The sequence below is a fragment of the Enhydra lutris genome, unplaced genomic scaffold (genome assembly GCF_002288905.1).
Source record: "Enhydra lutris kenyoni isolate GAN:26980312 unplaced genomic scaffold, ASM228890v2 scaffoldscaffold88, whole genome shotgun sequence".
Taxonomy (NCBI): Eukaryota; Metazoa; Chordata; class Mammalia; order Carnivora; family Mustelidae; genus Enhydra; species Enhydra lutris.
Window position 1 is genome coordinate 2301526 of NW_019154172.1, and position 14724 is coordinate 2316249.

Here is a 14724-nt window from a genome sequence, read left to right on the forward strand (position 1 = left end):
CTTCCTTGCCTGAAGTTTTACTCCTGCACAAATCAGACCTCTAACCTATCACAGAAGAATGGAAGGGAAGAGAAAAATACCTAGAGTCTTACCAATGTTGCTGTTAACACCCAGGTGGTCCAGAAACCCAATGAAGAACAGAATGACATTTTAAGGAACAAGATACCATCTGCTAAGGCTGGACCACTTGGTCCAAGTCTCTGCTAATGATAAACTCTCTACTGGAGAAGTCCATGAGACTGAAGGGTCAATAACATTGTACACGTTCACCTCATAATCAACCTTTCTCTCCTATTAGTACAGAAGGAGGAGGAAGAACAGAAGGCAGGAGAAGAAGTGGGGGGGGGGGAGAAGAGAGAAAGAAAAGACTAGAAGACCAACTCAGCATGGGCACACTGGGCTTGGTAATGCCAGCCAGCCAATGTTCAAGGGAAATGAGATTCCTCCCTATAGATAAAATCAGAATACTGTTGGGGCTGACTGGATGGCTCAGTGGGTTAAGCCTCTGCCTTGGGCTCAGGTCATGACCCCAGGATCCTGGGACTGAGCCCAGGGTGGCTTGGGATCTCTGTTCAGCGGGGAGCCTGCTTCTCCCTCTGTCTGCCCACCCCACCTTCCCTAACGCCTCAAATAAATAATCTTTAAAAAAGAAAGAAAGAAAGAAAAAAAAAAGACCAGAATATTGTTCAGCAGCAAGTTGGTTTTCTAGCATCTTTGCGAAAAACATTCTCTGATCAGGATATATTATCTTATAATCCATATCCATGATCCATATATATCATTTTCCTTTTGGGGTGGAAAAACAGAGTATAGGGCAGAGTTCAAATGTTAAAATTTACTTTACCCAGTGAAAACTTTCTCAGGGACCTACCTCTCCCATCTAAGCCAAAACTCCAAAGGATTATTAAAATGCCTACATGAGGGCGCCTGGGTGGCTCAGTGGGTTAAGCCGCTGCCTTCGGCTCAGGTCATGATCTCAGGGTCCTGGGATCGAGTCCTGCATCGGGCTCTTTGCTCAGCAGGGAGCCTGCTTCCCTCTCTCCCTCTCCGCCTGCCTCTTTGTCTACTTGTGATCTCTCTCTGTCCAATAAATAAATAAAATCTTTAAAAAAAAAATAAAAAAATAAAATGCCTACATGATCAGTCCACACCATGAAATGTAGCATGTGCTACAGAAGAGGAGAGAGCACACTACCCAAGGTCAGGGTGGGTATGGAGGCTGACAGCTTGGCTTCTCCTCATTGGCTCAATTTTAACACCTCAGTACCAGTTCAATGTTGAATTATTTCTGCTCCCCCTCCTCATTCAATTATTCAAAAACTACTGATTATCTGTTACATGTCAAGAAGCAATGCATATGCACTATGGACAGAGAGTTTTATGTTCCTGACCTGGAGGAGCTCACAAATTTTTCTGCATTTTTTGCCATCACTCAGGCATCTCCAAATTCTCCTAGTTCTCTTTAATACTGGTTGCAAAACTAAAATGAACAGATACCTTTTTAAAAAGGGTATTTCTCTCCACTGACAAAATTTTTATTTGTACAACACCTTAAAAGCTTACAAATGGAGCTCATCAGACCCTTAAAACATTACTACAGGGTATGGGAACCAATTAAATGAAGTACGTAAGAGACATAGCCACCAAATAGAACGTATGAAACTTGACTGCATGCTGATTAGAAAAACAGTAAAGTAGTGCTCACTTTGGCAGCACATATACTACAACTGGAAGGTTAGAGATTAGCATGGCCCCTGCGCAAGCATGCCATGCAAATTCAAGAAGCATTCCATATAAACAAACAAACAAATAGGTAAGAAAAATAGTAGTTTAAAAGATTTCTGAGACAAAAGCCTCAAGAGAAGAAAATAAATAACCACTATTAATTCTGTAGATGTGACGATGCTATTGTGTTATGTCACAAGTCCCTACCCCCCTCCTCCCCCCAAAAAATAGTCCTTATCTGTAGAAATAACATTCGGAAGCCCCTATGCTGCAATCAGATGAAGACTGGGTTTGCTTTATAACATTCCACAGGGTGGAAGTTGGGAAATGAAGATGAAGAAATGCAACAAGTTTGGCAAAATGTTGCTGCTGAGTCTAGATGATGGGCACATGGAGGTTCCTTATACTGTTCCTTCTACTTTGTTTATGTCTGAAAATTTTTATAATTAAAAGGTTAGGGAAAAAATACCATAGAAGAAAACAAGTCTGGATAATCAAGCTTCTTCACCTGAGCTAGCTTCTTTCTGAGAGGTTTTCTCCGGTAAAAGGAAGCATCAAGATGAAGCTCTAACAGTGACTTTGTTTTTATACTGCACTAAGTTGGGACTCCTACTCATTAACAGGTCCTGGACCAAGAAACATTCTAAACTACTAGTTAATGTTGCAGTACTAAAAGCAAAACAGACTGCATTAGAAAAAAATTATTTTTGAGTGGATCAACAGATGTATAGAACCAACCATAGCAACACTGAATCCTAGTTCCTCTGCAGAAAGAAAATGTAAAATACCTAGAGAAGCAGAAACAACCACAACAAACGAAACCCCAGAGAAGCAAAGGTATAATAACTCCGGTAATTGTTTCAATATTTTATTTATTTATTTGAGAGAGAGAAACAAAGAGCATGAGCAGGGGAATGGGCAGAGGGACAAACAGACTCCTTGCTGATCGGGTAGCTCGAGGGGCGGGCTTGATCCCAGGACCCTAAGATCATGACTTGAGCCAAAGTCAGATACTTAACTGGCTAAGCCACCCAGTCATCCCTCTCACTTTGGAAATTTTTAAAAACTCTGGCCAAGCAAGCTCAGTCCGGCTGAAATCTATAGCTCCTGATGAAAGCTGATTTTTATTTTTATATATTTTTAAAAGATTTTTTTATTTGACAGAGAGAGAGAGATCACAAGTAGGCAGAGAAGCAGGCAGAGAGAGGGAAGTAGGTTCCCTGCTGAGCAGAGAGCCCAATGAGGGTCTCCATCCCAGGGCCCTGAGACCATGACCTCAGCCGAAGGCAGAGGCTTAACCCACTGAGCCACCCAGGTTCCCCTAAAGCTGATTTTTTTAAAAAAGACTTTAAAAAAATTTTTTTTAAAGATTTTATTAATTTAAGAAAGAGAGAGAGAAGGAATGAGAAGGGGAGGAGCAGAGGGAGAGGGACAAGCAGACTCTGTGCTGAACACAGAGCCTGACTTGGGGCTTGATTCCAGGACCTGACCTGAAATCAAGAGGCAGATGCTTAACTGACTGAGCCATCCCAGAAGCCCCATGAGAGTTGATTTTAAACAAAACAAGTTGAAAACTTAGCTCCTTCAGTCACAAATGATGCTACTTACCCACTGCCAAGCTAACAAATCAATAACCATTTATATTATGAAAAAATCATTCTGAAAGGCCCTGTAATATTTTTAGTCTAATCCTCTTTATAAAGAAAAGCACAAGCATAAGGGATGTGCTCAAAATCACAGACCAAAGATGACAGAGGCAGAATGGGAATTCACATTCCTAATCCCAATTTAATTATTTCTTCTACATCATCTATTGTTTTCTATTTTCTGGCCATCTAAAGTCTAGGTGGGCCAAGAAAGCATCAGGGGAACTAGAATGCTCTACAAACTAAATAAATCTCAGAATTGCTAATAGACAATAGGAACACATATTTTCTTTCCCTGGGTACCCTTTTCCCTTGGGACAAGGAAATCTATTTTTCATTTTCACTGAAAGAGGATTAAGAGCAGAGTCCCTCCTCCTTCATTTCCTCCCAATCTCTTACTTTTCTTTTAAAGATTTACTTATTTATTTGAGAGAGAGCAAGCAAGCATGGGGGGAAGAGACAGAGAGAGGAGGACAGAAAATCCAGGTAAACTTGGCGCTGAGCAAGGAGACTGACACCAGGCTCGACCTCACAACCCTGAGATCATGACCTGAGTCAAATTCGTAACCAACTGCACCACCCAGGTACTCCTGTATCAGTCTTAAGTTAACAATAATGACAACTCTGTTCCTCTGGCAATGGTCATCAAAGTTACTGGGAAAAACAGTAGGAAATACCTTTCACTTCTTTTAGTGAGGTTATCCTTGTTCTGAACCAAATAATGCCAATATTCTAGAGCAGCAGAAACTTCTTTCAAGTCTGATTCTTGAAAGAGCAGTTTCACAGTTTTATAGATGTTAAGGTCCTCACTTGTCTTTGTAATAAAACAACAACTTTAACAGAGGAAAAAAAGAGCTCTATCCATCTCAGGTTAAAGTTTTCTTTTTGGTGTATGTGGGACTGTGACTTGCTCTGATTAAAAGCATAAGGCTTTTATGATTACTGAATTTGCAGTGGATAAAAAGAGGGCATATGATAGACAAACTCTTTTTGTTTTAGGGATCTTGTAATTGACTGCAAAATCAGTTACCAATCCTTGGCAATTAACTTTTTCTTTTGGCACATTCACTTCTAAGATATTTGAAGATATCTAAGATAAAAGACTGAAAGAATCAGTAACTCCACATTATTATGTACAGAAGAGCTCAAAATTCTGTTGTTTTCCAGGAGAGCCAAGGTCAGAAGAGGAAGTTGTTTTCTGTACTATTCTTTCCTTCACCAAGGAGTCCTGGTTCAGTCAGTACCCAATTAATATCAAACAGTTAATCTGATTTAAAATCAAGTTCGTTCACACACAGACTATCAGATTAGTCAGGGGAGCAGTAACAGCATGGTAGGCAGAAATGCAGACTCTGAAATCAGAACACCTAGGTTTGAGTACTAAATCACCACTTAACTAGGCAACATTAGCCAAGTTAGTTAACTCTCTAGGCCTTGGTTACCTCATCTATAAAATGGAGAAATAACAACATGTTCCTCACAGGACTGTTAAGAGAATTAAGTAAGTCATGTACAGCACTTAACATATAATAAATGCTCTACAAATACTACCACTTTTTATCATCACTGTGAATTATGAAACCTATCTATAGAACGGGAAGGGTCAGGGGAAATGACAGATGCAGCAGAAAGGGAAAAGAAGAGTTGAGACTCATTTACTGAAAAAAAAAGGAAATGAAGGTATAGGAAAACTTTGAGGGAGACGAAAGGTAGTCAATTAATTCATATTATACTGTGGAACTGTGAGAAAAGAAACTTCTGTGTTACTATAGCATCTTTTTTGGGGAGGGCAGAGAGAATGTGAGCTAATGTCAAATAATGCTTGCAAGACATCCATAGCCTTCTCAGAAGAAGGCCATGTACTACTACTACAAAAAGTCTGCAATTGTTATAGGGAAGAGGATTTGGCTTCTAGTTACTACAAGGAGCTCATGCTTCTTCAGCACAGATACACATCAGATCTACCTCTCTTATGGTTGACCCCACAGCACAGAAAGTTGAAACCTAAATGAGGAAAAACAGAAAGTTATCACTTACTTCTGGGGTTCTACTTGCTTACAGCAGAATAAGCATATTAAAAAAAAAAAGCTCTGAAATATAAAATTATGAACAGGACCTAACCTGACCCCTAGCACCATACAATGAAATGTAAAATGATTTTTTTTGTAGCTCTAGGTTAACATTCAAAAAACAAGTAAAGGAGAAGTTCAGGCAGAAAAATTCCAAGAGTGGTCACAAAATTTGTAACCCAAATCATTTCACCCTGGAGTGATTTCATATTGGCAAAAATTTTTCAGGTACAAAACTCCTTTGCATACAGGCATGTGCCCTTTCAAAAAATAATGTGTGTATCTTATTTGAGGGTTTTCCACTCTTGGGAGGGTAATTTGGCAAAATCTAGCAAGAAGTCTTAAAAATATACATGTACAATTTGACCCAGAAGTGGGAATTTATTCTAAAGAAACATCAGTGGACAAAAATGTACATACAAAGTTACTTACTGCAGCACTGTATGTCAAAACTATTTATTGGATAGATACTGTAACTAGAAAAAATCTAAATGAACAAAGGGAGATTGGTGACATAAATCCAGCCATAAAATGGAACATATAAACCATTATTTTTATGTATATTTATGATAGGACATGGAAAAATGTAAAAAAAAAATTACATAGTACCATATTTTTGTAAAAACTTATCTATAAATTCACTTGTATTATTTATACACATTGAAAAGGTCCAAAAAAATGATATATATCAAAATGTTTAAGTATAACTATCTTGAATAGTGGAATTAGATTAATTTAGTAATTTTAAATATCTATTTTTCCTTATCCATGTAAATTTTATATAAAAAATAATTACATCAATAATTTAGTAATTAAGGAAAAGAGATACACAGGGCTGACTTTATTGTGCTCTTTGCTGTATACTCCATTTTCCCCAGTAAACCACTACTCAACAGTCCCACATATACAGACCAACATCACTCCTACCCCACACATTAACTCAAGCTCATTACAATCATATTAAGCTGCTGCAGAGACACACTAGAAGAAAAAAATGTAAAAAGACAATGTCCAGAATGCTGCTGACAATCCTGAGCTACAAATACACATGACTCCTCTACACTCACTCTCTCTCTCTTTTTTTTTTTTTTTAAAGATTTTATTTATTTATTTATTTGACAGAGAGAGATCACAAGTAGATGGAGAGGCAGGCAGAGAGAGAGAGAGAGGGAAGCAGGTTTCCTGCTGAGCAGAGAACCCGATGCGGGACTCGATCCCAGGACCCTGAGATCATGACCTGAGCCGAAGGCAGCGGCTTAACCCACTGAGCCACCCAGGCGCCCCTCACTCTCTTTCTTTACCATGTATTATTCTGAGATGTTTGTACAACCTGAAACAAAACTTCATCAGCACATACAAGAGGTTCTCCCTGAAGAGGTTTATCTTTCACGTCCTCCAGAATATTAATATTCTCCTATAAAATGGGGATACCTAATTTCAGCTTATCTCCTGGATACCTAGCCCTGAAAAATATAAAAAATCTATCTGCTAATTTGTGAAAATAACCTGGGAAATCTTTAATGTTATGAAAATAATTTCAAAGCAGCTGAACCAGTCAAGGGCCAAAATGGCAACAACCCAATTGATTCTTGCTAAAATACAATGATGAATCATCACACCACGTCAGAGTATTTTTCTGAGTAACTCTGTCCTAGTCTTAAGGAAGCACTCCATTTTGGTCCTTGACCCCACCCTAAAGTGTGTTTCTGATTAAAAAGGTACTGGAGGGGCTGGTTTCTTGGCAAAACACCACTGTGACTCTCCATACATTTGCTTGCTAATACTGAACTACAGGACATTAAGATTCACTACTGAGGAGAAGGAGGAAATGTAGAGGAAGGGAAAAATCATTAATATAATTCTGAGAAGTATAAAAAAGGCAAACTTCAGGGGGGTAAATGAGTTGGCTTTAAAAGAGATAACTGAAATAAAGATATTTCCAAACTGTGAAAACCTCTGATATAAGAGTTGTTTCCCCGCCCCCAGGGTGCGGAACAAAACAGAGTTGGCCTTAATACCAGAGCCTCTCCCTGCACTTTCAGAGCAGAAGCATTTCCGTCGGAGATGAAATGACATCATCCACCCGATGAGAAACTAAGAGGCAGTGTGTGACTGACTTCAATGTTTGAAGTACCCATATAATTTGGGGATGCTAGAGGCTGGCCGGATGTGCATTCCTTAGACAACTCGAGTTTGCCTGGGCAGGTTGTAAAGAAGCAATCCCAAAGACAAAGCTCAATACTACTGCATACAAATGTGTCCGTAATACCAACACAGAGCACAAAGCGATATAAGCAGACTTTTGGGAAACAAAATGCTAAATCTCAGGAGTTCTCTTGGTTGATCAGACTGAGAGAGGGTTTAAAAGAAAAAAACAAAAACAAAAAATAACCCCCAATCAAAGCAAAACCCCACACAAAACACAAACACAGCCCAGTTATCTGCTGCACTATTTGAAGCAATCTCTTTGGTCCTTGTTACCTTGAGATACTGAAAACCATTTTAAGCATACCCCTGCAGGTAGGGGGCACAATATGTTCTTCAAATGAAAATACTCAGAAATGTCTGAAATATCAGTCCACCCCTTGAGAAGTAGCGCTGAGTACTCAAAAACTTAGTGTTTAGAAACAAAAAAGGACCATTACTATACCCTCAATAAGGACTAAACTAAGCCGATTAAGAAACCAAGCCACAGCCCAGAGAAAAACTGAATTTTGTTTCCTACTAAGTGTCAAGTTTTCCTAAGGATCTTCTAGGAAAAAGTCAGAAAGGCAAAGATGCTCCTAGAAGCAAAAGCTCAAAAACACAAAGCCGTCTGATCTACCAGTCCTGGGGTCACCTCAGATAACAGCCAACTGTTAAGCAGCAAGGAATGAGCCACAAGTTTACTAAGACTCACCCCCCCTTTTTTTTTAAACTAAGACTCATCTTGATAACATACAGCCTCAATGCAACATCTCTGCCACTAGTAACAAGCTCCCTGAACCTGTTTCCAAATTTAATTAAAATATCTCTATATTTCCCTCTTGGTAAACTTTTGCTTCTACAAGGCGAATTTCTTTTTCTTTTTTTTTTTTTTTTAAGATCTTATTTATTTGTCAGAGAGAGAGAGAGAGAGAACACAAGCAGGGGGAGCAGCAGTTAGAGTGAGAGGCAAGCAGAGGGAGAAGCAGGCGCCCTAATGAAGGACTCAATCCCAGAACTCTTGAGATCATGACCTGAGCCAAAGGCAGATGCTCAACCAACTGAGACACCCAGGCATCCCTACTAGGCAAATTTCATGGTTCTCAGGCCTCAAATATGTATCTCTTGGCCCTAAAACTTTCAAAATGGTGGGGTGGAGGGAGGTCATCTTTAAAAGACCTGAGCCTCGGGGCGCCTGAGTGGCTTGGTTGGTTAAGCCTCTGACTTTGGCTCTGGTCGTGATCCCAGGACCCTGGGATGGAAGCCCCACATCTCCTGCTTCTCCTTCTTCCTCTACCTGCTGCTCTACCTACTTGTGCTCTTTCTCTCTTTCTCTCCCTCTCTCTCTCTGTCAAATAAATAAATAAAATCTTTAAAAAAATGGGGGGGGGGAAGACCTGAGTCTCGGGACACCTGGTGGCTCAGCTGGTTAAGTCTCTGTCTTCGCTCAGGTCATGATTCCAGGGTCCTGGGATAGAGTTCTGTGTCGAGCCCCCTGCTCAGTGGAGAGCCTGCTTTTCCCTCTCTCTCTCTCCTGCTCCCCCTGCTTGTACTCTCTCTCACTGACAACTAAATAAATAAAATCTTTAAAAAATGAATAAATAAAAGACCTGAGTCTCTTGGATAAGCCACCCATGGCCAAGAAATATTTGAGATTTCGTGGCAGACTGACACCTCTTATTTCCAAATCTGGCTCTATCTATCCTGAAAAAGCAATGACTCTTGCTGGATTGGAATGTACATGTTTCAGCAGAGAAAGTCTAATTTTAATGATATCATAATGAACATTAATTGCCCAACAATGCACTTCAAGACAATTACAAGGAAAATCAGAGATATGTTACTTTTTCATCATCTCTTTTATACACATTCTTGTAAACGAAAATTTGAAGTTCACCAGGGTGTTTACGTACACTGTGCACAGGAAAGCTACTCTGCTCTAGCTAGTTATGAATCCTTAAAAAACCCTCTTCCCATTCTCTCCCTACAACTTCCTTTGATTACCTTCCCTTAGCCTACTTCCCATTAACATCACTGATCCTTTGGTATACTGCTAATTCTGGGTTACTTCCATATTACTTGGTTAAGTACATAAAGCAAATAATAAGATATATTGTACTCCCTACAAGGAACCTGCCCTCCTTACTTTTTGCCAAAGTCTTCCTCAGATTCATCAGGAAGAAATCTTTTCTGGAATCAGATGATTGCCAATTAATACGTATTGTCTACAGGGGTGCCTGATCTGGCTGGTTGTCAGTAGAGCATGCAACTCTTGATCTTTTAGGTTAGTGACCCATGCTGTGTGCAGAGGTTACTTAAAAATAAAAGCTTTAAAATAAAATATCTATTGTCGACAGTCATTACAAACAAACAGACTGGAATTTCGTAGAAGGACAAAGAAAAATGACGGGACAAAGTTTAAAAAAATAGGTTGAGCAAAAAAGGTTCACTTCAAATAGTAAACAATAAAAAGAACGATGGACGCTCACAGGAGATGTGAACAAAACCAACTAACACATACTTAGAAACTAAACAGTGCTCTTTTGATAGGAAAGGGTAGAGAAGTGAAGTGCAATAGGGGAAATGGGCTAGGAAGGGGTTTCCTCTAGGAAATACCATCAGGCCACTCTCTCTGAGACTGAATGGTGGGCTGGGGTTTGGAACACATAGAAAAAGAGATTCCCTCTACCAGGCTATCAGAAAATAGCATACTTCCTGAAGTATACTTTTATTCGTGATCAAGAAATACACCCAGGAAAAAGAAGAAATTAACAACTTTGCTCTTGCTTTGTATCTAGTCAGAACACCCAAAAATTATTGGAAAGAAAATATACAGCTTAAAGAATAAAATAACCACCTTCCTTCTTTATCCCCAGTTCTGTCTTTGGCCTGGTGTTATCTCTGTTGTTCATTACACCAGCTATAGTTTCCACTATATCATCAGAGAAAAACAGACTAATAAAATATGTAATAACTAGTAGTTGGCACCTGTTTGAGCCAAGTTATGAATCAGAAGACTTTTGTATCAACCCAGAACTGCACACAGAAACTAACAAGCAAAACGTATTATTTTGATATCCAAAGCCAACTTATCAGTGCATTACTACCAATTACTATCAGATACTGGATACTTAATGAGTCTATATAATCATACTTGACTAGGCTTGGGCAGCCATGGCAGAAATAAATGGTTAATCAGGGGTGCCTGGGTGGCTCAGTCAGTTGAGCCTCTGGCTCTTGGTTTTGGCTTCATAATCCTGGGGTCCTGGAATTCAGCCTGGCCTCAGGCTCTGAGTTTAGCACGGTCTGTGCAGATTCTGCTTGAGATTCTCTCCTCCCTCTGCTCCCACTCCCTGCTTGTGTGCACACTGCACTTTCTCGCTCTCTCTCAAATAAATAAAATCTTTTTCAATAATTAAAAAAAGATAAATGGTTAATCAAAAACAAAGACATTCTGGTGTCAGTTTTCTGGCAAAAAAAAAAGTGTCAAAACCCCCATGTAAAAAACAAACAGAAACCTCTCTCCCTACTTATAAAATGTCGTCCAAAATGGCACCTGGTGATATTCTAACTGCATGATATTCTGTTCTATTTTTAAATTTCCAAATTTCAGTTTCTCACTCTAGTAAAGTGGCTTAAATTGTATTACTTTTCACTAATATGGAAGAAGGGAAGGGAAAAGGATCAGCCTACAAATGTTTTACACCAGATACAAAGAATACAGACCAAAAAAAAAACTACAAAACCCCTACCATTTGGTGTTATCAGATTAGAGCATAATTTACTGGTAAAGCTCTTCTAGAAAGAACAAAACCACCAGAATCAGGGACTGATGAGGCTGGCCCTATGATAAAGGTCCCAAATAAAAATGCTTCAGTCCTGGGGGTGCCTGGGTGGCTCAGTGGGTTAGGGCCTCTGCCTTCGGCTCGGGTTGTGATCCCAGGGTCCTGGGATCGAGCCCCACATCGGGTTCTCTGCTCAGTGGGGAGCCTGCTTCCTCCTCTCTCTCTCTGCCTGCCTCTCTGCTTACTTGTGATCTCTCTCTGTCAAAAAAATAAATAAAATCTTTAAAAAAAAAAAAAAAGTTTAAAAATGCTTCAGTCCTGTGTCCTCTGGGATTGCCCAAAGTAGTTAAGTAAAATACAGTCGGAAAGGAGCTGTAAAGTTACTTCCAAATCATTTGTGCTCATGATAAAATCATATAGGTAAAGGGTGACAATTTCAGAAATGTTCTGAAGTAAAAAGCAACTATAGGTTTATGATCTTCTAATGTTTCAAGTGCTTTTTCCTTAGAAGGGGTATCACATGTGATTTTATCAAACAGCTCTTATTTCAGAAGAGCTTTAGCATTCTAATTTTACTTTCTAACTTTCTAACTCCTTCAAACTTCAAATCAAGTCTCCCAAACAGAAAGTCTTCACTCCCTCCCTGCGGTTAAAAAAAAAAAAAAAGGACTCAGTAGCTGATTTCAAGCTCTCTCTCTCTCTTTTTTCCTTAAGATTGTATTTTTGGGGTGCCTGGGTGGCTCAGTCATTAAGTGTCTGGCTGCAGCCCAGGTCATGATCCTAGAGTCCTGGGATCAAGCCCCATCAGGCTCCCTGCTCGGTGGGAAGCCTGCTTCTCCCTCTCCCATCCCCCCCACTTATTTTCTCTATCTCACTGTCTCTGACAAATAAATAAAATTAAAAAAAAAAAAAAAAAGATTTTATTTTTAAGTAATCTCTACACAGTAATGTGGGGTTTGAACTTACAACCCTAAGATTGAGTCACATGCTCTACCAACTGAGCCAACCAGGCGCCCCTGAATTTCAAGATCTTGATAAACTAGGCCAATTACAGATAGGGAAACAGACTCTCCACACACTGGTATGACAGATGGTCATACTGTCAAGAGCACCTCTTCAGGGCTAATTTTATTTTTAAGTGGTGTCACTGTCCAAATAATGAGGATGGGGGAGAAAGCAAAAGAAGGAATAAATTTCCTTTACACACCTAACAGCTGAGACTGGATGGCAAACTGCATCAGTTTTTATTAACAAAGTATAAGAACAGGGGCGCCTGGGTGGCTCAGCGGGTTGGGCCGCTGCCTTCGGCTCAGGTCATGATCTCAGGGTCCTGGGATCGAGCCCCGCATCGGGCTCTCTGCTCGGCAGGGAGCCTGCTTCCCCCCTCTCTCTCTGCCTGCCTCTCTGCCTGCTTGTGATCTCTGTCTGTCAAATAAATAAATAAAATCTTTAAAAAAAAACAAAAACAAAAACAAAAACAAAGTATAAGAACAAACACATGATGATGACTTCTGTAAATTGATATTCATTTATAACTGCCTCCCTGCAAATCCAAACATGTAAATTACTCCAATGGGAAAAGATGTCAAACATCTCTTAGAACATATGGTTTGATCTACCATCTGTATTTCACTTGTCAGCAGTATAAAAGACCAGCTTACTGGTGCCTTAATGGTGAAAACATCTAGACAGTAACAACTGTTCTAAATAATCTGTCCTTCCTAATTTGAAAGCCAAAAGATTTTGAGCCTCCAAAGGTTATGAGTGGCTTATCTAAAAGATCAATCTGTCCCTGAATCCTAACATTCTTATATTGAATCTATTTTCAACACTGCCAAAGAATCTTGCCTTCAGGATTTCAGAGTTTCACCAAATTTAAATGAATTCAGCTAAACACCTCAGAACAGTAAGCTGGTTTTAGAATGGTTACACACACACACACACACACACACACACACACACACACACCCTCCCTACCCTGAATTTCTACAAGGCCAGCCTTCTTGCCTTTAACAATTTAGGAAACCATAAACCATCACTCATTCCTGTCAATGTCCTAATTCTCCTGGTACCATCCAGATACAGCAATACTCACCTCCAGTCACAAATACAACCCATTAAAAAAAAATGTAAAGACAAATAAACCCCATTTTTAATAGCCTTTTTTGGATCAGAATCAAATATTCTATTGTCTTCAATCATACCCTTAAAATGAATTATCTTACTAAATTAAATTTACTAAGACCAAACCTAAGTGAAAGTGCAGACACACAAATAAAAGTCAACACTGTGTATCTGGACACAAAAATCCCATCAGGTTTTCAGAAATATTTAATTTTTCTTAACTTCTTAATACAATTGCTTCAATAACTGTCAAAGGAGCAAAGAGGGTAGCTGTAAGAAACAAAAGTAAAAACAGGAATCTAAAACTATTTTTAGATATTTTTTATACCTTGACTTCTCATATGAACACAGCAGAATCAAGGAGCTGTAAAGTCCACTGAAACCTATTAATTTTATTTTCTTGGGAAAACAAAACAGGACCAAAACATTTACGCAATCTGAATTATTAACTGCCAACCCTAGGATCTGGCAGAAAAACATAAAAAAAATACCATACGGTGACATCTAAAAAAGATAGAACTATCTGAAGCAGGAGCAGAGATGGAAGAGGAGAAAAATGTATCAGTAAGTAACAAAGAACTACTTCCTTTACTTCTAAATCTGTCCACATGGCCAGTACTTCCATTAGACACGTACTGAATCAAATTTTGGGATATAAACACATGGCTTTTAAGGTTAACCTAGTTTCTAATAGAACACATAACTTGATAGTTAAGTTTAATGACTACACACAACCATTGTTCTTTCTGCACTGGGGGAAGAAGAAAAGGTCTTAAATTAAGGAACTACTCTATAAAAACAAAATCTGTCACTTTACTTCATTCTTCACACTTAGAATGCAACATGAGTTGATCTGGTCCTTTCATGCTTTTACAGGAAAGGCAAAAATCACCTCTCAAGAAACTAAAAATAGATGCACATAAATAAAACTGCAGCTTATGAAGAAAGTATCTGTGACCATATAGTGGTACCCAACCCAGCTGAAATATGAAAGGTAGAACCTTCTATATAGCCAATTCAAAAGGCAAGGATGACATCCCAGGCCTAAGGAAATTCATCTCAAGTACAGCATCCACCATCTGAAAGCCTCTCCTGCTCACAGTTTAGAAGCAACAGTCACTATGGAACACCAGACATTTCTGATGGAAGCTCTAGAACAGTTTCTGACTCAATCTCCACCCCCTCCCCACA

At 39.2% G+C, this 14724-nt stretch overlaps 1 protein-coding gene across 5 annotated transcripts in view; it reads right to left on the reverse strand.

The window, feature by feature from the left end:
* Positions 1-14724, reverse strand: part of LOC111161951 (phosphatidylinositol-4-phosphate 5-kinase type 1 alpha) — a 39437-nt gene that overhangs the window by 23226 nt on the left and 1487 nt on the right. The window contains exon 2 of one of the 5 annotated variants that reach the window (XM_022526034.1): positions 5337-5375. The exons of the other annotated variants lie outside the window; for them this stretch is intronic. Within the exon in view, the coding sequence (XP_022381742.1) occupies positions 5337-5375 (39 nt within the window). The remainder of the gene's footprint in view (positions 1-5336; positions 5376-14724) is intronic. 5 annotated transcript variants of the gene reach the window in all.